This window comes from Pan paniscus, chromosome 16 (assembly GCF_029289425.2).
Source record: "Pan paniscus chromosome 16, NHGRI_mPanPan1-v2.0_pri, whole genome shotgun sequence".
Taxonomy (NCBI): Eukaryota; Metazoa; Chordata; class Mammalia; order Primates; family Hominidae; genus Pan; species Pan paniscus.
In genome coordinates this window covers 72,313,613-72,340,412 of record NC_073265.2, presented here as the reverse complement: position 1 = coordinate 72,340,412, position 26,800 = coordinate 72,313,613, and the positions used below count along the sequence as shown (strand labels likewise).

Below are 26,800 nucleotides of genomic sequence, written 5' to 3'. Positions count from 1 at the left end.
CTCCCAAGTTCACGTCATTCTCCCATTCTCCCACCTCAGTCTTCTGAGTGGCTGAGATTATAGGCACGTGCCACCACATACAGCTGATTTTTTTTTTTGAGACGGAATTTCACTCTTATTGCCCAGACTGGAGTGCAATGGCGCGATCCCGGCTCACTGCAATGTCTACCTCCCGGGTTCAAGCGATTCTCCTGCCTCAGCCTCTTGAGTAGCTGGGATTACAGGCATGCGCCACCACGCCCAGCTAATTTTGTGTTTTTAGTAGAGACGGGGTTTCTCCATGTTGGCCAGGCTGGTCTCAAACTCCTGACCTCATGTGATCCACCACTTCGGCCTCCCAAACTGTTGGGATTACAGGCATGAGCCATTGCACCCAGCCTTGCTCTTAAACAACAGTTTAGGGAGACAGAAAATTCTAGATTTTTATTGCACCACCACACCCGGCTAATTTTTGTATTTTTAGTAGAGACAGGGTTTCGCCATGTTGGCCAGGCTGGTTTTGAACACCTGACCTCAGGTGATCCACCCGCCTCAACCTCCCAAAGTGCTGGGATTACAGGCATGATCTGTAATCCGGTGCCTAGCCGATTTCTTCTTAACACTTTGACGCCATTCCTTCATTGTCCCTGGCATCTGCTGTTGCAGAAGAGAAATCTGCTGTCAATCTTATTGTTGCTTTGGATGTTTTTTCCCCTGCGATAGTTTTAGGATTGTTTATTTTTGAGGTTTTGCTGCGTCTGGGTGTGAATTAATATTCATCTTGCATGGTACTTGAGTGTGCTTCCAAACTGTAGACTCCTATTTTCCTTCAATTACAGAAGATAAAAGAGCCATTTTACTTGTAAATATTGATTCTCCTATATTCTGTTGTTTTTTTCTGGAGTGCCTGTTGGAATCTCTCACTTATCCTTCATATCTATTAACTGATATTTCCTTAAAAAAACTCTTCATCTCTGTTTATTTTATGTTCTTTGAGTAAGTGCCTTAATATTTTCCAGCTTACCAGTTCTTTCCTGATTGTGCCCAGGCTGGAGTTTGTCCCATCGATTGGGTTTTTCATTTTTATGACTATATAATACTTTTTGTTTCTAATGTTTTATGTCTATCTTGAAAATTTCTGTCCTTTTGTATAATTGTTTGCTCTTCATTAATAGAAGTTATTCCTTTATCTATCATTTTAATAATATCCTAAACACACATTAAAAAGTCTATATTGTTTCATAAAACCGTTTTCTCTAGAAGTGAATTCAAGCTATGTTATGTGATTTTGTCGGCTCTCTTTCTTGGTGTTATATTTTATTCATGTGCCTTGGAATTTAGATCTAGGATGAATTTTAATTCCAACTTCTTGTGCTCACTTCTCTCTAGTGATTGTGGCTTCTTCCACCCAGCTTCCCAAGGCCCCAGTACAAAACCGTGGTTTCTGTTCTGTGGTGATATTGGGGCTATCTGGATCCAGTCACAGAGCTGGAGGGGGTGGGGATGTGACTTGACTGATTCTTTGTTCTTCAGTCTCCTTGGGCCTGCAGATTGCCACATGTGGTAGCATCAGACAGGGGTTTACATCTGAATTTTTTTTCCCAGCCTCATTTGCTTTTCCATCCCCAGCTGTAAGCAGAACTTGAACCCAGACTCTGGTCTCATGGAGCACTTTTAGATCCTTTTGTACTCAGCAGGAACCAGACTGCTGGCTGTCATAGCCTGTGTGCAGGCAAGAAGCCCAGCAGGCCCGAGGCTTCAACCTTGTTCATCATGTTGTGTTTCTGTTCATTTTCAGATTCACAAAAATGTTTATTCTGTTTTTGAGCATTGCTTATCTTTCTGGTTTTCTTTTTTTTGATATTTAATTTATCCTTGCTATGTATTCAAGGCATAAAGAGTGCATATTTTGATATTTAATCTATCCTTGATTTGTATTCAGAGCATAGGGAGTGCATCAGAGTTGAATTTGAATAGTCATCTTCACCAGAAATAGAAGCTTGAGTATTTATATTTAGCTTCCAGCGCCTAGAGGAAATAACCTTGTAACCTTGGAAGGAGGCCAGGTGCCCTGTAGGAATCACGTCTTTTTTATCTTTCTATCCCAAGTACCAGTCATGTCCCTGCACATAGTAGATGCTCAACAAACAATATTTGTTCATTGACTGACCTCTGAAATATAATTAAGTGGCCTAAACAGCTAATGCTATATGTGTATTTATACTTAATGTATCAAAACAGCTAAACACCACTGGGAAATTCAGGAAAAGCAGAAACGAATGATCATGACTCTTAACCTGTGACTCCTGTTGAAAATGATCCCATATGTTGTCTTTTCAAACAAGATATATTCATGTCACTAGTTTCTGTTCCTGAAAGTAGAAACACTACTACTTCTATTAGACATTTTAGTTTCTGAAAATAGAACAAGGAAAACCTGAACAAGTGCGAACTGGTTCGGATTAAAGGGATTTCGGGTCCAACTCTCCAAGCCAAAGGGATTTTCAAATGGTTATTTTAAAACGTGGATCTACATGTGGGCTTCTGTGGTTTCAATAGTCACAGGAAATGCAGGCCACTGTATCAGTCAGCTTTTGCTATATAACACACCATCCGAAAACACAGCGACTTAAGAAAAAAAAAAAAGTTCATTTAGTTTATGATTCTGTGGGCCAGCAATTTGGGCTGGGAGCACTGGGTGGGTGGATGTGCTGGTGTGGTTGATCTCTGCTGGGCTCACTCACCTGTTGCCGGTCAGCCGCCAGGTGAGCTGAGGGCTTGATGGCCCGAGGTTGCTCAGGTGGGATGGCTGATCTCTGATCCACGTGGTCTTTCATTCTCCAACAAGGCAGCCCAGACTTGGTCAGGTGGAAGCAGTCACAGCGGACCTGACAGAGTGAGCAGAAGTATCTGTAGAGCCTCTTTGTGGGTACTGATTTGGAATTTATAGCTATACAGTGTGGTTTACACTCTTCTATTGGCCAAAGCAAGTCGAAGCGTGGAAAAATAGACTGCTTAATGAGAGGAGTTGCAAAGCCTGTGGCCACTTTTGCACTCTACCATGGCAACAAAACGTGGAGGTGCCACTCCCCACCCCAGGAGAGATTGTGTAACTTTCCTTAGGTCCTCAGGCTATTACCTCCAAAGTTGAGAACCAATATGTTGGATGATTTCACTACTGAACAACAACAATGAAAATGTTTAGGAGAGATAACTGATGGACACATCTGTTAAAACACTGCTTGGTGTGTGGAAATGAAATTTTTCATTTTTTCTATTGGAAGTTATGCCTTGTATCAAGACATTAGGTTAATTCTCTCTGACTTCTGTACTCAGCCTGAAAAGTAAGGATTCTTGTTCAGTGTACCAGATAACTTCTATTATGTGGCAAACCACTCCAAAATTCAGTGGTTTAAAGCAATACCGTTTATTGGACTCCTGTTCCCATGCCTCAGCAGATGGGGCTGATCTCAGCTGGGGTCTCTCACGTTACTGCAGTCACCTGCAGGTCAGCTGGGTGGCTGTGATTCTGGGGATCGACTGGTTGTACCTTGGTGGGTGTCTGGGCCACTTGTTTCTCTCCATTCAGTTAATTTGCCTGGGCTTGCTTGTTCACAGGGTAGCAACAGTGTTTCTAGAGAGTGAGTAGAAGCACACAAGATCTCTTCCTGCCTAGCTAGGCTTGTTTCTGTGGGGTCAAAACAAGTCACAAGCCCAGCCCAGATTCACTAGGTGGGAAGATAGACTCCAACTCTAGCTCGGAGGAACTGTAAAGACGCAGGACAGGGAGGATGGAGAATCCTGGCCATTTTGTAGTCTTCTGTATCTGTTGTCTTCAAGAAATTCCTTCTCACACTTCGAATTTAAGTAAAATACTATCTCCACTTATATTTTTCCTATTAAATAGTAATACCGCATGTGTAATAGTAGTAGTAACTACACTTGTATTTAAAACAACCTGCCATCTTTTCACCTTTAATTGATGGCACCTCCCTTACTGTGGATTTGCATATTCATATTACTATTTTAAGGGCGTAGATTATGTTAATGTGTTTTGCTAAAGAAAATGATTGAACTTATTTTCTTCTTCCAATTTGTCTTCCTCGTTCTTTAATCCAACCCTACTGGTGCCAGACTTGCTTTTCTAAAGGGTTTCTCTGTGTTTGATGAAGACTCTTTAGGGATCTCTCACTCGTACTCTTTAGCTTGGCATTTGAGAATCCCTGTGCTCTGGGCGTTGCGTAACTTTCAGATTTTATTTTCCTCCATTCTTCCTTGTGCACTAGTTTTCACAGTTAAACACAATTTATTGCTGTTTTTTTAGCACATTGGCCATACACAAATTGTCCTCAGCTCTTGGGCAACATTTTTGGTTGTTACAACCGTGTGTGTGTGTGTGTGTCTGTGTGTGTGTCCATGCTTGTAGTACTGGCCTTTAGCAAGCAGAGACCAGGGTTGCTGCTAAACATCTTGCAGTGCACAGGACAGCCCCCACAACAGATAATTATCTGCTACAAATATCAATAAAGCCGAGGCTGAGAAAACCTGTCCTATCCATTCCTGCCCCTGGCTCTTTTTTCCATGCCTCATCCCAGAAGGCCTTTCCTTCAATGCTGCCCGATGAAATGTTCTCTATCCTTAAAATGCCAGCTCAAATGCCACATCTTCTAGGAAACAGATCCTGCATGAACCTACTCCCAGTGCCGTGGGCTAAGTCCATTCTGTGCATCACTGAAGTGACTACCACTTAGTGCATTTACAGTAATTTGCCTCTAGTACTATTATTTTTTAATGGTTCTTATTGCTCTTTTCCTGTTTTTTAATTGAATGTTTGTGTGTTGACTCTTTGGGTGAACTGTGTGTTCCTTGATGACAAGTATCTCTCTTGTCTATGTCCTACAGCACTTACCATGTGTTTTACACATAGTAGGTGCATAATAAATATCTGTTGACTGCATGAGAAATGTATGTCTTCCTGTGCCTTTAGATATGGTTACCCCTTCCAACAATTTTCTTAAAGGAGTTAATTCAAAAAATCCAACAAGTTGAATCCAAGTTTTTTTGTTCCTGTTTTTAATAATTTAGGTAAAAAACTGTGACAAGAAATCATTGTACAATGCAATTATTTATGTTTATTTCTGCAGCTATTTAGTGAAAAAATAAGTGGTGCTGAAGGAACTAAACTAGACGATGAATTTCTTGACATGGAAAGGGTAAGAGAGCATTTTAATATGTAAATTGATTAGAAACTGACTTTCATGTGATATGAGATATACTGCTATTGTAAAGGATATTCGAGTGGAAATCTAGGATGTTTAAATATAGGTGTGGATTATGCAATCTACAAGGCAGTACTTTCCCACGTCCCAGCCCAAATCAGATCCTCCCCCTGTAGCCACATTCAGTTTGGGCAGGTCGAGTAATGAGATCGATGTGGCTAACTGGCACCCTCTAGTGGCCAGAAGTCAGAATGTGCAAAAGATGGGCAATCTTGGCAGTTACTGCAAGGCCAAAGTAATTGGTAGTATATGTTTTGGAGAATCAAAATGTATTTCTGGGACAAGATTTTTCAAATGCATAATGATTTATTTACTGTGTGGAAGACTTGGGCTATGCTCCCATGTGTTGCAGGAGCTGCATAGCAAATAACTTTTATCCTGGTTCTGCCTGTAGAACCAGAGTGTGAACTTGGAAAAGTGAATTCATCTTTTTGAACTGATACAGAGATGACAAGTGTGCCCTGCTTGTCTCACATGGATTTTGTGAGAATTATGCAAACATTAACGTATTTGAAATAACTTACAAAAAATATGACGGGCTTGAGACAGAAATGATTGTAACATGCTCCAAAGAAAAATGGTATCATCTCTGTCCCTTAACATGTTTCCCAGTCAGCTGTGTGGAGTTGCTCAGGTGGAGGCAGAACTAGAACCACCAGTATTAACAACATACTGTTTCTTTCCTCATTGTCTGGGCCCTTTAAACATAGCCTTGTTTTAATAATTAGACCCCCCACCCCAGAGGAGAGAGGGAGGAAATGAAGCAAGGCATCCACCCTCAGGTGTAACATCAAGGCTGCAGATACAGTAGGTAGCAGAGATGTCAGCAGGTGCTGGGGAAGGAAGTCCAGCCCCAGGCTGCGCACTGCCTGGGAGAGTATCTCCTCAGGATACCTTGGCTCTGGCCAGCTCATCTTCCAGGGAGTTCTCTGTTTTCTGGATGAGAACTATTAAGTGTCTAGAAATGTTAATGCCTTGAGGGAGAAAAGCTTATTTTGTTTTTGCTTTTGAAAGAAAACTTAATTTCTGAACCTTAAAACCATGGAAACATGTTCACACCATTGACATACCTTAAATTACTTAAAAAAACTCCTAATATACAAATAGGTGATGTATAGCTTTGTTACTAACAAAATGATTCAGTTGAAATGTTAAATTTTAAAAGCATTTTTCCAGAGTTTTAGTTTTGGTTGATGGATTGAGATCCTTCTTGCTTACCTCCTTTTACCTCCAAAAACCCCAGTGAGTTACAGAAGAAATATAAAGTCTATTATCTGTTTTATTACAGCAGTGAAAAGCATGGAAACATATAATACATGACCAGAAGTTTTAAAAACTTTCCAGAAGAGATGCATTAGATGGTATTAGACCCACCTAATAAATGATACAGAAATGAGAAAGTAATGGGAAAAAATATTCTATGATTAATGCTAACCATATAAAAATAGAGGAACAATAGTAAAATCAAAATAAAATTTGATGCAAGAGAAGCACTAAATTAAAAAAGCTTTTTAATTATAAAAAGATACAGTCAATGTAGTCTATCAGGAAATTATAATAGTTATGAACCATTCTGCACTACATAACATAGCATCTGAATTTTTAAGGTAGAAGCTGTCAGAAATACATAGACAGTTGATAAAAATGGAAGTAGACTTCACATACCTCTCTCATAAAATAATAGATTAAACTGACAATAATCAATAGGCTCATGGAGGATTTGCATAAAATATGATTAATAACTTTGATTATAAATAAATATAGATATCTGCATTCCCCAAATGGAGAATGTGCATATTTTTCAAATTCCCTTGGAACAAATATGGTTATCAAATATGTACTAGGTTATAGAAAAAAAACTCGATAAATTTCCCAAAGTGATTCCGTAGAACATAAGAATTATAAGGGAAAGTAGAGCTTCTAAATTCTGGATGTTTGGAAATTTAAAAATATGTAAAAATAATTCTTAGTTTAAAGAGGAAATGGAAAGTAAAATGACATTATTTAGGCATGAGTGACAATTCTGTATGTCAAAACCTGTGATATGTGGCTAAACTGTAAATGTGTTTAAAGAAAATAAATGTTGGGAGAAAATGAATAAATCATGCAATCCAAGAAGCTAGAAAAATAACAGCAAATTAAATCACTCTAGGTAGAAGGTAGAAATCAATATGGATAAAAAAAGAGATTAATAAAATAGAAAACAATAACCACAAAAGATCGAAACAATGAAGCCAAGAGCTTTAGAAAAGCTGTAAGACAACAAACCTCTACCAAGTGAGGCCAAGAGGGAGAAAAAGGAAAAACACAAACAAATTACATAAAGAAGAAGAAAGAGGATATGCCCACTGATAGCATTTTTTAAAGAGAATACCGAAAATAAGTGTCAGAAATGAGAGCTGCTAGCAGCTCTCTCACTCAGGGACTGGGCCTAAGGGAGTCAGTGGCACAGGTCTTGGGACACCTCATGGGCAGGGTGCCAGCATTAAACAGAAATTCCAGACTTAACTAACCAAGATGCTGTCATACCAGGTTGACTTCACAAAAAATAATTTTTACCATTCTGCTTCCCTCTATTTTTCTTGATGGTTTGGCAAGATATTTGCATAGCATTTGGTTGACTTGAACAGACACACACACACAACACACACACACACACACACACACACACACAAACACACAATAGTGTCCCTAGTTATTCTAGGAGGGAGATTTTGTTTTTAAGCTACATGAGTTTTTGTTGTTTTTTTTTGTTTTGTTTTGAATGCTCATCTTGACTCCACATTAGCCAATATGTTTACTCTTCAATTTGTACAGGGTTTATTTCTAGTTTTGATGCTTGGGCTGGTGTGGAGGCAGCTCCAGTATGTGCATGTCAGGGCCTACGAGGTACTTGCAAGTTTTTGGTCATTTGTTTCTTGGGCTTTTTTGTTTCAAAAGATATAAAAAAGATCTGAAGTAGAAAATATCCCCATTCTAATTCCTCTCATCATCATCTTTCAGAGGTGACTCTTAGCTTTGTGGTGGCTTTTCATGTCCAAAAAGGGTTGTATATAGCAAAGGGAGCACTCTAAGTTATATTTTAATTAATATCTAATTTGTTACATTATAAATCTAAAATCCTCATTTTTCTTAAGCTTTAAACTGAACTTATGAATCTTGTTTCCAAATTTAGTAATTTTGCTATACGATGAAAATCATTATAGTTAATTTTCATTTGAGGTTGCATTAATTAACACATATGCTTAACAGATTCAATCCTTAAATATTTACCACCAGTTATATAATTAAGCAAATTCCCTTAGACATTTCAAGCTATAATCACAAAGGCAAGGTACAGGACTCTCTCAAACTTTACATAAAATCTATTAACAGCATTTTCCTAAGCCCTTACATTTCTTGTGACTAATAAGACATAAATATTGAGTTAATCAGATTCTCTTAAACATTTCAACGATCTTGGCAAATAGCTGAACATACCAAAGAGAGCTCAAAGTCACAAAACTTGTTACTAGGCCAAACGCACACTCACATGCCCACTTGCACACACGGCACACAAGTATCAGTAATATAGGTTTGACTTCTTTTTTATCATTTCTGTACTGTCTTTTAAAACTTTCCTGGGGCTCCAGATTAATTTATTTAGCCCAAATTAATGTATTTAGCTAAGGGGAACAAATACGATTTCAGGCTGGATAAGATTGCTTGGTTGCAAACTTGTGACCCTGGCAGGATCATAGTTTTCTAAATTACAAAAATGATTTGTCTTCTATTAGAAATCATTCTGCAGCTTGCTTGCTTTCTATGTATGTACTTTGAATGTCGATCTTCCTTATTTTTTTTCCTTATGATTAAAGAGTATTCCTTTACTTGGATGTTTCATAATTTATCCATCAGTCTCCTATTGATTTCCATTTTCAATATTACATAAAATGGCCTAACAAACATGTTTTTCCTTCACTGCAATTTGCTTGTGTGTTTCTAAAAGGACAAATCCTTAGAAGTATAATAGCTGGTTTATTAATATGCCCATTAATAAGCACTTCTCCCTTGATCTCCAAAAACGTATCATTTTGCATTCCTGTTGTGTGTTACTCCACACCCATATAATACCTGATATTGAGTATAACTGATTTTAAAAATGTTTTTATCAATCTGGAGAATGTAAAGCATCTCCTTTTTATTTACAGTTCTGAATATTTTTTTCAAATCTTTGTAGGCAGCTTGTGTTTTTCCTCTTTTCCTTCTTTCTTTTTAAGACATGGAGTCTCGCTCTGTTGCCCAGGCTGGAGTGTAGTGGCGTGATCTCGGCTCACTGCAACCTCCACCTTCCAGGTTCAAGCGATTCTCCCACCTCAGCCTCCCAAATAGCTGGGATTATAGGCACCCGTCATCATGCCCGGCTAATTTTTGCATTTTTGTAGAGATAGGATTTCACCATATTGGCCAGCCTGGTCTTGAACTGCTGACCTCAGGTGATCCACCTGCCTCAGCCTCCCAGAGTGCTGGGATTACAGGTGTGTCCCACCGTGCCCAGCCTTTTCCTTCTTTCTTGTTTGTTTAAATGGGAGTTTAGAATATTATGCCACTTTTGTCAAACTTCACATACTCTATGTCTTTTCGTGTTCAGTTTTTAAGTTTTTACGGAGTCAGAATTTTGGTCTTTTTATTTATGACATTTGAACTTCAGGTCCTGGTTAGAAGTTTCTTCCCACTCCAGTATTTCAAAATACTGTTGTCTGTATGTTAGTCGTTTTATAGTCTGATTTTTTTAGGTTGATATTTTTAATCATGTATATAGTATGAAGACTCACTTTACTATCAGCTTGCCAAATTTTAACAAAAAAAAAGAAAAAATTGAAATTATGATGGGATTTGAATGAATTTTGCATGTTAATTTGGGAAGAATGTATATCTTTACAAAATTGAGTTTTCCCATCTAAGAATGTGGTTTTTCAAATAGGTGTTGTGAATTTCTCATAATAGTTATTCTTCATTATTGCATTTTTATTGCTTTTATGAATGAGATCTTTTTCTTTTGGGCTACTGATGGTATAAATAAAGCTATTGCAACTTGCATTTTAACTTTATTGTTTATTCCCATATTAACTCTCTGGTTAACTAACAACCAGAAAGTCCAGGAATGGTTTTGCAGAAGGAAAGATTCAGTCTTAACCAGAAAGGGTTAACTTTCAGGGAACGTTTGGGGAAAACTTTGATGTTAACATCTTCTGACCATAGCACAAATGAATGTGTTTATTGTATTATAATATAATACTAATGATTATGATTCTTTTAGTGTTGATTACGGAGGCAGTTGCTAATATGAATCATTACTGTGGCATCCTTATATAAGTATAGAAATTCAAGTTCACCTAGCAGATAAGGAGAGTTTGGTTCATATCTAGTGTTAGTTTTGAGAGACTTCCAAGTATATCTAATAATCTAGTGGAGCATAATAACTTTTCCAGATTTTCTAAATATTACCTTAATATTCATTTTAATGTTAAAAGGGAAAGTAAAGTTCTCCAACATCAGTTGAAGGAAGTGATGTTCCAAAAATCAGAAAGTGAGAAAATATCGCCTCTCCCAAAAATGTTGAAAATGTTCATTTGGATTAAAATCATCATAATCGTGTTAGAAGAATTAAATTAATGAAAATTCCTCCTCTATTTGCTCTTTTGTGATTTTATTGAGTTTGTCATTTACTAACTTTTTTTAAATTTTGCTTTTAAGAAAATAGATGTTACCAATAAAGTTGTTGCAGAAATTCTTTCAAAAACCACTGAATATCTTCAGCCAAATCCAGGTAAAGTTGAAATATTCTCTTGTTCATTTGCTGTCACAGACTCTAATAACCCATGTTTACTTGGTGTTTAGTTGACATAATGTAGAAACAATGTCGTCTGTGTCCCAATAATGAAATTCAGTTTTTAAAGCTGAGTCTCCAGTGACCAAAGGTAGTTGCATTCGGTCCTACTGATGAGAAAGAGAACAGCTATTTTTGTGAATTTCAGTTGACATCATCCGAATGGAGTGCTGGTCATAGCAACAAGAGAGCACTGAGCAAAGGTTTTATGAGTTGCTTCAGAAAGCCACTAAACATTTGGCAAATATTTTCTTACTTCGTTATTTCCTCTTTATAATTTTTTAAAAAATTCTGCCCTTGTGTACTATATACATAAAGGTATATGTTAATTTGAAAAAGCTTTCTCTTCATGGCTTAAATGCTGGAGAAACAAGGTGTGGTGAATACGAAAGACTGCTTAAATCCAGTGTCACATCAGCTTCGCCACTGAAGGTCTGGATTTCTAGGTCCCCAAGCAGCATCTATTGACGAGATTTTCCCAGGTTGTAAATTATAGAAACCAATAGAGGGCGCCCAAGCCTTGAGTTCTGTGGATTTCTGAAGCCACCTTTCCTTTTTAGGAATTTATTATCTGCGTAGAGTTCCTGTGATTCCCTTGACTGTAGGAATCAGCACAAACCTAACCATTTGAAAATTGAGAAAGTAAAAATTTAAGAATATAAATTTTATCCGATGTATCCAGGCAGGTCTAAAGTTCTTTACAATTGTATTGATGATAATAGCTTTGAAAACCATAAAAATATATCTTCTCCTCCCTGGCCACATCAGTGATTGAAATCAGCCACACAAATTTCTTTTCCCGATATATCAGTCAACAAATATTTAATATGTGCTTTCTCTGCACTAGAGGATTTCGGGGTGCTGGAGTACACTATGAAATCAGACAGATACTTCACCCTCAACCAGCTGACTCTTGAATGGGATAAGGAAGTGCTGGCCAACAATAAAAGTGTCACCACTGGCTAGAGGTCTCTGGTTATTCCTAGAGAAGAGGCAGCCCTAGCAACCTCTTATCCAGTTTAATGGCTCTCACCCACATACCTGCTGCGTCCCACATCCCCCTCCAACAGTGGGAAAGTTGGGCAGAGAGAGAGAGAGAGAGAGAGAGTGTGTGTGTGTGTGTGTGTGTGTGTGTGTGTAGTGTGTGAGAGTGAAGCCTTTGGGCTTGGGGACCTGGAGGATAAATGCTTTGAGGATAAATGTGAGGTTCAAAAGTCCGGCACTGGCCAGGCACAATGGCTTATGCCTGTAATCCCAGCACTTTGGGAGGCCAAGGCATGATGATTGCTTGAAGCCAAGAGTTCGAGACCAGCCTGGGCAATGTAGCAAGACTCTATGTCTACAAAACATTTTCAAAATTAGCCAGGTGTGGTAACACGTCTGTAGTCCTATTTTTACTCAGGAGGCTGAGGTGGGAGGATCGCTTGAACCCATGAGTTTGTGGCCACAGTGAGCCATGATCATACCACTGCACTACAGCCTGGGCAACAGTTGTTGTTTCAAAACAACAACAAAAAAGGCTGGCACTGTGAATGTCAGGTGAATGTGAGTGGCTCTCACAGCTGGCACGGGAATGTCACTACTCACAGTGCATTCTACTGCTGGAGATGCAGAATCTTAGGCTCAACCCAGACCGATGGAATCACTCTACATTTTAACAAGATCCTTGGGTTATTTACATACACATTAAAGTTTGGGAGGCACTGATTTAAAATACATTAAAAATAGTACAAAATTATTAAAGTAGGAAAAAAAGTGTATCTCTTGACTATCTAAAAGTATCTCAAATACCACAAACTAGTATGTGATTCACTCTCTCACCTACAGGATGAAATCTCAAATCCTTAGCTTGGTGTTCAATTCATAGTCACATTTTCCCATAGCTATCTCCCACTTTGTCCTGTATTAATATCATTTTACGTCAAACCAGCCTACTCCTTGTCCACTGATTATGCCACAGTATTCCCTCTTCTACACGTTACTGACACTATTCTCTGTACTTTTTAGGGCATCTTTCCATCTTTCTTCAGCATATTGCCGCCTTTCCCTTGCCCTGCACCACAATGGACTTTATTTTCATAATTATGTCCTGTATATTCTGCCTCCCAGTAACTAGACTTTGAGCTCCTTGAGGGCAAAGCCTGTCTCTGGAGTCCCAGTAATGAGCACAGTGTGTTGTTGCACAGGGCCCAGTGCAACAATGAGTAAATACTCATTGCCTGAGTCAGAGGAAGGAAAGGAAGGTAAGACACAGTGATCCGCATCACCTCCCTAGGGAGCAGAGGCTGAGCTGCACCTTGGGACCAGCCACACAAGGCTAGTGTTCACTAGGGGTGGGGTGGTCTGTCCCCTCCTATGATTCTGCCTCCTAAACAGCAGCACCTGCCTGCCATAATACTGAAAATCATTAGGCTCAATCAGTCCTTGGGAGCAGAGTGTGTGCGCGTGTGCGTGCGCGCGCATGTGGTGTGTGTTAATGACCAGTTGGTTGTTTGAAACATCCTCCTTGGCAATTCTATTTTTGTTTACATTTAAACAAACAAACAAAAAGCATGTCAGTGTCACACAGGTGTCAGTGTCTGACTTCACGTGTCAGCAGCTGCAAGCTTTCCAAAGGGTCTCACTCGAGGGGTGGTGCTCAGGAAAGCCTGGTCACTATTATTTCAAGTCAGCAATGTGCGCCATCATTTCTTTTTTTCTTTCTTTCTTTTTTTTATTTTTTGAGACAAAGTCTCGCTCTTGTCCCCCAGGCTAGAGTGCAATGGCGCGATCTTGGCTCACTGCAACCTCTGCCTCCCGGGTTCAAGCAATTCTCCTGCCTCAGCCTCCCAAGTAGCTAGGATTACAGGCATGTGCCACCACGCCCAGCTAATTTTTTGTATTTTTAGTAGAGACAGGGTTTCTCCATGTTGGTCAGGCTGGTCTTGAACTCCTGGCCTCAGGTGATCTGCCGGCCTTGGCCTCCCAAAGTGTTGGGATTACAGGTGTGAGCCACTGCGCCCAGCCGATGTGCGCCATCATTTCTGTGGTTCATCGTGGCTGCGGAACAGTGCACTTAGCACCCACCTTGGTAAAGAACCTAGAAAATTACCTGAGAAAATTAAATAGTTCACACACACAATTGTTTCAGGCCTCAGGTCTCTGGCATTTTGTTTAAGGTGACCTCAGTTTTGGCAGCTGCATTTATTAAATGCTATGTACCTGTCACTCCACCTTGTAACTTTAAAGAATTACAAATGACAATGTTTTTAAGCATACAGAGCTAAGCTAGGAATGCTGAACACTGTGTCGAAGATCCGAGGGCAGGTGAAGACCACAGGATACCCGCAGACGGAAGGCTTGCTGGGGGACTGTATGCTGAAATATGGGAAGGAGCTCGGGGAAGACTCCACCTTTGGTGAGTTATTCAGAGATCACCTGGGGGAGCTGAGAACTCCTCCAGTATGGTTTTAGGTTATACACAAACCCTTCAGTCTAACAACCTTTGTTATTTTTCCATATTACCAAAGTAATACATGTTAATTGCAGGAGGTTTAGAAAACATAGGTAAGTAAAATAAAGAAAAATGCTAACATCACCCATAATCCCATATCCACTGATAGGCCCAATTAAACTCTGTTGTGTATCTTTTTTTTTTTTTTTTTTTTTTTTTTTGAGACAAAGTCTATGCCCAGGCTGGAGTGCAGTGGTGCTATCTTGGCTCACTGCAGCCTCCACCTCCCAGGTTCAAACAATTCTCATGCCTTAGCCTCCCGAGTAGCTGGGATTACAGGCTCAAGCCACCACGCCTGACTAATGTTTTGTATTTTTAATAGAGACAGGGTTCGCCATGTTGGCCAGGCTGGTTTTGAACTCCTGACCTCAAGCGATCCGCCTGCCTCAGCCTCCCAAACTGCTGGGATTACAGGAGTGAGCCACTGCACTTGGCTTGTTGTGTATCTTTTATGCCTTGTTTATTCTTATATGTATTCATATGTACTTTTAAAAACTACAGTAAGGCTATAGTACATATACTCTTTGGTAACACTGACTATATAATGATCCATATAGTAAAATAATTAATCTTCCATGATATTGTTTTTAATGGCTACATAACATTCCATGTATCATAGTTTGTTCAGTCAATTCCATTTACTAAATAAATGTTTCTTTATGTAAAAACATTTTACATAGCATTTACAATAACCATTTTCATAGGTAAATCTTTGGGGATATCCAAAATTATATTCTTTGACATAATTTAGATAACATGTCTAGTACAAAATTGCTGAGTCAAGAGTATGCTTATTTTTCAGGTTTTGAAAGCATATTCCCAACCTACCCTTCAGAAGGGTTACACTCATTTGACACTGTTGCCAGGAGTGAGTGAGGGTATATTTCTCTACACAGTTCCTAACCCTAGAGATTATCTTTTTAGTTTACTTTTAAATAACTGATCATTTGATATGTAGTATACAAAAATGATATCTCATTGCTGTTTTAACTCCATCTTTTGGATCACGTGTGAGGTGGAATTTTTATTTGTGTTTGTCATTGTTTTTGTGAATTGTGTGTTTGTGTCCTTAGCCTGCTATTGCATCAGGAGGTCCATTTTTTCCCCTCCTGTCTCATGAGCTCTTTAAATGGTCAGGATATTTGCTCATTGTCTGTCTTGTATGTTGATGAAGCTTTGTCCCAGGTAAGCATTTGCCTTCAGACCTTGTATATGAAGGTCATTTCAATGGAGAGAGATTTTTATTTTTTATTTACTGAAGCTCTTTAGTCTTCCTATATGGTTTCTAGCTTTTTGGAATCATGTTTAGAAAATCTTTTTCATCCCACTCCCTGGCAAATGATATAAACATTTATTTATACTTGTTTTTGAATCCTGTATTTTCTTTTATTGCCTTTAAATTTCCAAGCTTCTGCATTTATTGGAGCTACAGTGCAATAGGGTTCTAATTTTGTTTTCTAACAAATAAATAGCTTGTTTCAGTACTTTTGAAAAGTCCAACTTTCTCCTGATGATTTGAAATGATTCTTTTATTATAGGCTAAATTATTATACATTAAAGTTGTTTATGGTCTTTCTCTTCCATTTCTTGATCTATATCCTGTTTGATTCAGTGTCATATTGTTTTAAGTATTGAAGTTTTAAAACATACTTTAATATATTTTACTAAAAATTTACGTATTGTATTGCAAAAAGTTCACGGACACACTTACTGGTTTTATTTTTGCAGGTGAAACTTAAGTCCCTTTTATTTAAAAAAGTCATTAAATTTTGATTGAGATTCATTTAAATTAATACATTAAATTGAGGATGAATTGGATTTAATATATTAAGTGTTCCCAAAGAATTTGGTATATTTGCTATTCATGTAGTGGTAACAAGGCAGGAGATGGAAGAGATGGAAGTTGAGAAATCAAATATTTGGCCACAGTAATCATTCTAGGAAATTGGAGGAAATATCTTTTGAAAAAAATGTTAAAACTCAAGCATTAAAACATGAATTAATTAGTGACAAAGGGTAATATTATCCCTCCGAGCAGTATAATGTGAATTTTATTTTATTCTAAGGGCCAATGGGGACAAGATGGCCTATTTCTTACTCTGAAGGCACATCAGTGAAGGGAGCAGGTGAAACTGCCAGGCAGGCCTTGAAATCCAAGGACATTCCTGCCGTGCATCTGGCCTTGGCGACAGCCAGACAATTTGGTAGCTTCCCAGGTGCTCAGCAACCGAAAGAAACTTGGGATGAGGAAGAGAGCTGATGTCAGCAGGGCATCAGGAACAGATGGATTTCTGCTGTTCCAAGGAAGAGGCTGTGCCGTTGGATGTTTTCTTTTGGGGGGCCACATGCTGGGACCTCCTACAGTACAGAAACCTCAGTAGGTGGAGGCTGAGCCCCACACCCGTGGAATTCGACAGCGCCAGTCTCAGGCAAGGAGAGGGAATGTTGATTCCAGGGAGGTGGCGGCCCATGTTCAGAGCATCATCTTTGGAGTCTACAATGTATTTGAAAATGTTTCTGTCAAGGCGAAATGAGCTGACATTGTGAGGCACTGGCACTGGTGGCAGAGGGGCTGTGTGGGGGGTCAGGCAATACCATTTCTCACCATTTGGGCAGGAAAGAGTCTACAGGCTAGGAAGGGACATTTCATCTTCATTTAGGAATTATTTAGACACACTTGGGAGAGTTGAGCTAAGGAAATTTAGCTTCCAAGGAGGAATGAAGCTACCACTGGGTCCGTATGGAGTCCTGGGAAGCCTTAGTTTAGAGTAATGGTTCCTACTTCTGTTTTGCAAGGTCCTCTTTAGTATCTTTCTGTTTTTTTTTTTTTTAAGGGAGGTGAGGCACATGTTGCCATCTCTATTTTACAGGTAAGTAAGTTGTCCATGCCCTCACCTGGTGGGTGAAACAACTCAAAGGTCAGACTTAGGCTGGGCTTTACGGTCTTCTTCAAGCCTAGGAATCGAGCAACCCAATCTCCATCTTTTTACAAGATCAATTTGGAAAAACCCAAATATAGGAAAAATAGTTCATTCTAGTGCAGCATTTCCCAGGGATGTTTTCTAGAGACCCTGCAACCCTCATTGTAGAGAACTAGAGGGCACCTGGTTTGCAATAATCTGGCAAATTACTGCCGATTAACCGGACTGAGATACCACACTGTAATCCAGGAAAAACTACCTGCCACTACCAGAGCCAGGAAGGCTGGCCTGGGCTCCAATGCACCAGCAGACCCCCACCCCACCCTGCTGACAGGATGTCCCATGTGACACCGGCAGGCTTTTTTTGACATCAGAGAGGTCAGGGAGGCTTAGAACCTTCTAGAAGGATACAGGGAGTAGTCTTGAGAAGATCCCACGGCTAGAAGCTGAGATGTTTTGTTGGTTTATTTCTATTGTAATTTTTACTGGTTAACACTTAGCCCCATGAGTGAATCCTTTCATTGTTTACAAAGAGATTTTATTCTCAAGCTTCTAAGGAACCCTCCGTGCCAGTTTCCCAAATTACCAGTTTTTTAGAAAGGATCTTTATCCCCATCTAGTGGTCCAAATGGTAAGTACTTCGGTCTGCTAGCCTCAGTTGTATTTTCTGTGGTGGTGAAAGTGCAGACCATAGAGAGGAAAATACAGAAAATAGGAAGGCTTGCTTTTTCTTTTTCATTCTGATCTAGGATTCAGAGGTCCCGGAGCAAGGACCTTGCTATGCCATCATCCACACATTTTTGGTAAAGAATGAAATAAATAGCACTGTTAACCTGGAGTAGTGTTCCCAAAGAACCTTTTGTATTTATGTTTTCTATTCAAGGCAATGCATTGATAGAAGTTGGTGAATCCATGAAGCTAATGGCTGAGGTGAAAGACTCTCTTGATATTAATGTAAAGCAAACTTTTATTGATCCACTTCAGTTACTACAAGATAAAGATTTAAAAGAGATTGGGGTAAGTGTTCCAGGGTATAAATATACCTGTTGCTACATAAGATGATGTTTATATTTAAAATCACTAGAACGTTTCAGCAGACTGAAAGCATCATCTTATGATGCTTGTGGGTAGGGTAAAAATAACTCAGTTCTATTTTCCTGGGCTCACTGGGAAAGAGTGCCAGGATCCATTAGTCCTATCTGCCCTGGAGATGAAGCAGGATAATGGGAGGGAATGTAAGCCATGTTCTTTCAGCTGGAAATTCTGTATTTAGTTGAAGCCAGCTCTAAGCCAGGCTAAACAAAGTAATTACATAACTTTATAGTGGATTTCTTATTATCAAAATCGTACCATAGTTGCATGTTTTGATGCGTTGCCCTGGTGGTCATTATTTTCCATTACTTCTCAAGAAGATCAATACCTAGAAATTGAATTTTTCATTTGGAAAACTGTTAAAAATGGCGTGCATGGGAATTTTCAGGTACCTGGAGATAATTGCATGCCACTTGCATGGTGGCATTTTTGTAGATGTGCAAAAACAGCCCCGAGACTTCTACCCCACCAGTGACTTCCACTCTGGAGGTACAAGCACCGTCTTATGGATATGTACAGAAGATATTTCTCCAGGTGCCTTCAGCATGATCTCAACTTGGAGGTCATTTGAGCCTTGGGCATATCCTGTTTTCCCTTCTTCAGACCTATTGATTCTCAAAGTGTGGTCCCTGGACCAGCAACATCAGCATCACTTGTGAGAAATGCAAATTATTGGGCCCCATCCCTTATCTCCTGAATCAGATATCTTATGGGTGAAGCCCAGCAAGTCTGTGTTTTATAAAGTCCTCCAGGTGATTCTGATGCACGCTAATGTTCAGAAACCACTGTTTCAGCCCATCCTTTCCAGAACTCGAGGGGGAAGTGTGAACCCCCACTGGTCTAGCCTATGTGACAGAGATGAGGCTGGTGGGATGTGTGAGCTTGGGTGGCCTTCCCTGCTTGGACCGTGGGCCTTGAGGTGGCTCCATATTCCAGGGGCCAGAGAAGGAACTGATGGATGTCAGATTATTGGTTTTTCCTTTGTTCATTCATTGATTTATTTATTCATCCATCAACTGTGTATAGCCTGCTCTGCCCTGCTACAGTGGTGGGCACTGGCCATATGTGGCTAAACAAGACCTGGTGCATGCCCTTGTGAAGCTCACAGGTGTAGGGTAGAGAGACAAGTAAACAGATACCATGCACTTTGACAGTTGTTGGAGAGATGAGCCCAGGGACATGAAGGAGAAGCACCTCCTTCAGCCTGGATGGGTCAGGGAAGGCTTCTCAGAAGAGGAGAAGCTGGCTAATGCAGACTGGGAGACTGGGGTGGGCAAAATATCCAGCACAAGCTGACCAGAGGGCCAGGGCTGTGAGAGCAGGCAGGCTCGGGGACCTCGGTTGTGTGATATGGCCAGGGGATAGGGTGTGTAGGGGTGGGGGTGCAATGGAGGGAGGAAAGGCTGAGAGTCACGGAAAGCCCTGGGTGCCTGTCCAGGCAATGTATTTAGAATTTCTGCTGAAAGCAAAGGGTATGAGGGAGAATTCAGGAAGTTTGAGTGAGAAATGAAAGCATCCATTCAGGAGCTCCCTAAACATCCCACTCCCCACCTGCACACCCCTTGGCCCCGACACTCATACCATCCTCTTCTTCCATCTCAGGGGAAACATGTCCCTGTTGCTCTCAAGCCAGTCCTCCTCTGGTCCGCAGGGTCTGTCACCTCTCACCTCCTCAGGGCCGTTGTGACATCCATCGTCCTCTCTGCTGTATCTTCATTCTTTCCCTTTCTGTCTGTTGGCTTCTTCCTGTTAACATTTACACACATCAGCACAGCTGCCCTTGACCCCTGGTGTCACATCTCACTCCCGCCTGTCCATTCTCCAGCCCACAGCCAGGGCACCCTTTCTGAGCTGCAAACCTTCCTGGCTGCCCACTGACAGTGGGGTGAAGATACAGACCCTCAGCCCTTCACAGCCTGGCCCCTCCTTTCCTCTGTGGCCTTATTGCCACCCCTTCCCCACATGAACTCTGCCCAGCCTCACTGAATTATTTCCAGCTCCCTGGTGACATTTTGCTTTGTGCTTTCTCGCTATTTGCTGTCTTTGTCCTTTCACCCCTTCTCCTGGCTGTCACCTCACCCCTCAGCTCGGATGTGCTTTCCTTTGGGAAGCTGTTTGTTCTTTCGCTAGACTTCGTGGGGTATCCCTTCTGTGCCCCTGTGTCATGAGCACTGTTGCTTACCTTTTGCTCATGTTGGGCAGTCCATTCCTCGGGGTGAGTGATCGTGGTTTGTTCCTTGTAGTCACAAGCCTGCCACGTGGTTTGTGCTCACACATTATTTTATTTTTTTAATTTTAATTTTTGTGGGTACGTAGTAGGTGTATATGTTGGTGGGGTACAGGAGATGTTTTTACAAATTATTTTTGAATGGTTGATTCTAGAGAAGTGACAGTCTGGGTTCTGGGGATGCCAAAACATCTCCCCCAAATGCACAGTTGTAAAACCAAATGCCTCCTTTGCTGACATATAGCAAGTTTTATTTCTTCTTGTGCTGTCATCATGGAGGAAGGTCATATGAAAAGTCAGCATTGCTCCTCCACCTGGCCAACCACAGACACATATGTGGTCCTGAGTAGTAAGTGGGTGAAATGTGTAAAACACACTTATTCTGAAATGTTGCAGTTCTCTATGCAACAAAATAGTTTTCTAAATGCCATCTTGTTACTCAGCTGCTGTTTGATACAGAACTGTAAATCTAAACTTAAATTATGTGGATGATGGAAAGTTAAGAGTCCAAGGTTTAGGAAGCCTTTCATAGTCTCAGCTATGCTCTGTGTCGCTCAGAAATCGGGGGTTAGGGGCCTGTTCATTTGACATACGGCTGACTTTCAGGTGTTCATGTAGAGGTACAGAGGGATTAGGGACCAGCCCAAAGTCACAGAGCAAGGAGAGAGATGTTTCTGACTCTCTGGGTCTTGTGTGCTCTTTTCACCGAGTCATGGAAGTTAGAAGCAGTGCTTCCTGCTAAAATGAATAGTGCAAGCTATCCCCATGCTTCAGTGGGATGATCAGTTTCTACATACACTTTCGATGCCCGGTATCTGATTTCCGAGGATTACAGCCATAAACTCTCCAGGGACCCCTCCCTTGTCCTGTATAGCTATCCCACTCGACACTGTTTCTGACACGGGGTCTCTCTGCTTGGACACAAACTGTGATGGGAAACCTACTGCTACGCAAGGCAGCCTGTTCCATGAGTGGACAGTTCTAACTGTTATATTTTGTTAAAGCGGTTATAATATTGTTTAGAAATTTTACTGTTTCAGAGGTTGTCTGTGAATCTCTCTCCTTTGCATTCATTAACAGCGTTTTACGCAACTTATTTCTTGATTGTTTGGGAACTTTACGGAGATCCGTTAATATTCTAAGGGATTGTAGAAGTTTGTGATTTTATAGTCTACTACTTAGTCAGGAGTTGACAATAGTGCCAAAAGAAATGTTCCTACTGTGTTTTGTTTGGTTAACCTGGTTAGAAATTATCTGGACATTAAGAAGGCTGAAGTGAGGGATCGTATAAAGAACGTTGGAAAATAACATCTGAGCATGGCTACTGCATCATTACATTCCATAAAGACACTCATTCATTCTATCACCGATCTGTCCATTCATTCATTCATTCCACAAATATTCCTGGAGCACCTGAAGTGAGGGGAGCCTCCATCAGGAGCTGAGGTGCTCCCAACAGCAGTGTAAGGTGGGTTCCTGCCCTCTGGAATCTAGGCCGAGAAAAAGCAATGACCATTTTAATAGAAATAATTTTTTGTGCCAGGTTTTGAATGTAGCACCTCTCTGAGGGACTCCATTCTCTTTTTTCAGCATCACCTGAAAAAGCTGGAAGGCCGCCGCCTGGATTACGATTATAAAAAGAAACGAGTAGGTAAGATACCAGACGAAGAAGTCAGACAAGCGGTAGAAAAGTTTGAAGAGTCAAAGGAGCTGGCTGAAAGAAGCATGTTTAACTTTTTAGAAAATGATGTAAGTATTTAAACCAAATAGGAGATTTTAATGTAAATGAACGAAACATTGAATGTATGACTATGATCGGCATGTTGAAAAACTCTAAAGCAGGAGTGTCCAATCTTTTGGCTTCCCTGGACCACACATAAAATACACTAATACTAACAATAGCTGATGAGCTTAAAAAAAAAATCTTTTTTTTTTGAGACGGAGTCTCGCTCTGTCACCAGGCTGGAGTGCAGTGGTGCCATCTCGGCTCACTACAACCTCCGTCTCCTTGGTTCAAGTGATTCTCATGCCTCAGCCTTCTGAGTAGCTAGGATTACAGCCACGCACCACCACACTCGGCTAATTTTTGTATTTTTAGTAGAGATAGGGTTTCACCATGTTGGCCAGGAGGGTCTCGATCTCCTGACCTCGTGATCTGCCCGCCTGGGCCTCTCAAAGTGCTGGGATTAAAGGTGTGAGCCACCACCCCCGTCCAATCTCATAATGTTTTAAGAAAGTTTATGAGTTTGTGTTGGGCCACATTCAAAGCCATCCTGGGCCACATGTGGCTTGTGGGCCACAGGTTGGACAAACTTGCTCTAAAGCCTTAGTTGTTATGCAAGTTTCTAGAATTTTCTCCTATCTCCTGCCTGAGAGATTGATTGCTTCAGACATCCAGCAAGCCCTGACTCACATCTTTTTTTGGAGACAGGGTCTCACTCTGTTGCCCAGGCTGGAGTGCAGTGGCACGATTGTGACTCACTGCAGCCTCGACCTCCCAGGCTCAAGTGATCTTCCCACCTCAGCCTCCTGGATAGCTGGGATCACAGGCATGCCACCAAACCCGGATAATTTTTTGTCAAGATGGGAGTTTCGCCATGTTGCCCAGGCTGATCATGAACTCTTGGGCTCAAGCCACCTACCCGACTCAGCCTCCCAAAGTGCTGGAATTACAGGTGTGAGCCACCACGCCAGCCCCTGACTCAATATCTTAAATCTTGAGGAGTCCTGTTTATCCCAGGATTGCTTCAGAGGTTGTCTCTGAAGATTGCTAAGTGGACTGGCTTTTGTATGTGAGGCCATAGGATTTATGGTTTCACAGGAGAATGAAAAGTCGAGGTCATGTAGTAATTTGCCATTTTGCTGAGACTGAAAAGTACTTGGCAAGGCAGATGGTTAAGGGAGAGCAGCTCTCTTAGCTGGGGGGCGGACAGCCGCTGTCATCCCCCAGCTCTCTGGTGCCTTTACCTGTCATAGCCCACATTGAGGACACAAAAGCATGACCCAAATTTTTCAGCTGTTCCATAGTGGTGCTTGTGGGCTCAGGAATTTTGAAGGTCTCGGATCTTATCCCTCAGAAGTGCCAATCTTCTATTGTACTGTGGTTCCTGCCATTTGCTTTGATTTGATTTGTCCAAGTAAAGTCAAATGAAATGGAATTAAGGAGGACGGTGACTCCTGACCAGGCAACACGCAACTGGGGGTGGCCTCCCTGCTCGGCCTTGGGTTTAAGGGGCCATTGGCACTTTGACTGCCTGAGTGGAAGAGGTGTCAGCCACCTGCCTCCCTCCGGAGCCCCTGCCCTCAGCCTGGCTTCAGCGATGCCAGGAGCTGTCTCAGCCCCAGCATTACTATGGGACCTAATTGTTAAGTTTGTAAACCTGTGGGAACAAGTCAGGAGGTTTATTTATCCTCAAGACCATGTCGTACTTATAACAGTTTATTTAAAGGTACACTGAGGTCTTACATCTTTTTGAGTCAAGTCAAAATGCATTGAGCACCCTTTATTTACCATGGTGATGTATGGAGGAATTATGTCCAATACTGACAAGACATTCATCCCAGAGAATTTATTCTCCCAACTGGAAATGCCAATTTGAAATTTCCCATGCCCATTAAACCACTGAGGCCTGAAAAGTACACTCTACTGTGTTTCTTCTTTTAATTTTTTTTTTTTTTTTTACATTTTTTTTGGGAAATAGGAGGAGGTGTGACAGTTTGGTATCTCTGTTTTTCTTTAAATATATAAATTTCCTCTTGAAATTGTCCCCAAGCAACAGCGATTTTGTTTTGTTTCAGATTGCCGTATTGTTTTGAAGTCTTTAGAAAATGTATTTAAAGTGTGACATGTATCAGATACTCCTTGTTGGGCCATATGGAATGTTGCCCTGCTGGCTCCAGGCCCATTCATGGCTTAAACTCTGAGATTGTGTCTTGTGTGTCAGATGCGCCGTCTGACCCATTTGTTCCATTCACTGCCTTCATGCGGGAACCACAATGATGGGTTTTTGCGAAGTGCTCCATGAGGGAAGCCTGTCTGAGCCACGCCGGCCTTAGCAGTTGACCCAAGAGACCTCAGTTTCCCCCCTCAGTATCAGTCAAAAGTCAAAAAGGATCCCTTCATTATAAAAGCTCAATCATTTGTCCATGTTTTGACAGTAACACGTATTCTGCCTGTCACAAATGGGTTAAGTCCTCCCACCCTGCCCCAGCAGAAGTAAGAGCTGGTTCCTAGCCCAAGCTCCACAGGGGCTCTGGTGCTGGCCTTGCTCCGGCCTGGTTGCAGTGTTTCCTCCAAGGCTTCCTGTGGGAAATTGACCTGCAGGTGAGTGGAGGTTTCCCCTCTTCAGCTCTGGGGAGTCGGGGCTGCTCCCTCAGCCTGGATCCTGGGGTCTTCACCTTCACAAGGAGGGGTTGTCTGGCTTCTACTTCTGCCATTGAGGTGGGAGGAGACCAACGTTATGAAACGGAGATGGGCCGCCCAGGCTGCCCGGGAACTAGGCTCTTCCTTCCTTCCTCCTTCCTGCTTCCTGCTTCCTGCTTCCTGCCATCTGTAGCTGCAATGGCTGCTAGGTGTGCTCTGGCTGCTGCTTCTTGCGGTAATGGTGGTGATCGTGATAATGATAAAGACAGTGGTGATAATGATGATGACAATGACAAGAGCTACCATTCACTGACACCCCATGATAAAGAGGCTAAGGGGGTGCTGTTGATGGTCCCTGTCATGGCACATGTGCATTTACCTTTTCTCCTACCCAGGTTTATAGCTGAGGAGACTCAGAGATGATTGTGTAGGCTTCAGAAGCCCATCTTACTCTCTTCTTGGGGTCAACAGCAGTTAGATCGGAGGGAATCACCTCATCCATTTCCATGTCAGTGTGTCTGTGCCATAGCCAGGTGGTCTGACCATCCTCTCCTGTTGACCAGACAAGCTAGAGAAAAATCTCCTGCTGGTCACTCCTTGGACCTGACATGCCAATGCCGATACTGCCTGGTGCTTGGGGATAAACAGAGAATGTGACTAGTTGGGAGAAAGACAAAATGCCAATACATGGTTGATGGGGCATACATTGAACCCTTGGCCCTGTGTTTGGCCCATCTCCAACAACCAGGCCAGAGCTGGTGGCCTTGTAGCCCATGGGACTCTGGTTTCCTGCTCCCTGTGAGTCACAACCCGCACGTCCAACCTTGGTCACTCAACCTCTTGTTGCCATGTTGCTTCCTTTCCTGGTGGGGAAGTCCTGCATGAGGAGCTGTGCTTCGGGATGGCTGGGGAGGGCTGGATTTCCTGGCAGAAACTAAAGATGGCTGGGACCTGTTCTAATCGCCATGTCAAACACAGTGGGTCTTTGGGTGCTGCTGCCTGATGGATTGGACGGTGTTTCTACCTGATCTGGTACCTGCTGGAGACAAGGTGCACAAACTGTCAAATGAGTGGCTGCAAGGGAAGCTTGGTGGCAGGCAGCAGAGGCCCTGACACTTCCTTCAGACACAAGTGGGACATGCTTCTGTTACTGTGGTGGGAAGTTTGGGGATGTCAGTCACAGCCATTCACCCTTTGGGTTCTGACCAATGGAGGAAGTGACAAAAAAGCCGGATTGGAATCAAGGGACATCTCTTTAACTGACGAGAATGCTTGAAAATTGTAAAATACAGACCTCCTGGTCAACTGTGCTGAAGGACATGGCCTGGGCCTAAAGTCCTGTTGGCACTTTCCCCTCCTTGCACCTTCGGTGGATGACAGCCAGCTCTAGGGGAGAGCCCGCCTGTCTTACCACCCAGACACAGCCTGAGACGCTGAAGCTGGGTGAGTGGGAGCCTTGCTGGCCCCAACCCTGCAGAGCCAGTGACTGAGGCAGAGCAACCCATCCTACTAACTAGGGAGCACCCCCAACCTCATCCACAAGAGGAGGAAGAGGAGGGCCTGGCGAGAGGACTTGG

General features: G+C 41.7%; 1 protein-coding gene across 5 annotated transcripts in view; it reads left to right on the top strand.

The window, feature by feature from the left end:
* Nucleotides 1-26,800, top strand: part of SH3GL3 (SH3 domain containing GRB2 like 3, endophilin A3) — a 164,879-nt gene that overhangs the window by 100,286 nt on the left and 37,793 nt on the right. For 4 of the 5 annotated variants that reach the window (XM_003815288.6, XM_008968225.5, XM_063597135.1 and 1 more), the window contains 5 exons: nt 5,124-5,192; nt 10,995-11,067; nt 14,381-14,524; nt 18,425-18,558; nt 22,451-22,609. In XM_003815288.6, coding sequence (XP_003815336.3) covers nt 5,124-5,192; nt 10,995-11,067; nt 14,381-14,524; nt 18,425-18,558; nt 22,451-22,609 — 579 coding nt within the window. Of the gene's footprint in view, nt 1-5,123; nt 5,193-10,994; nt 11,068-14,380; nt 14,525-18,424; nt 18,559-22,450; nt 22,610-26,800 lie in introns of those variants that run through there. The other variant, XM_008968226.4, reaches the window with a different exon arrangement.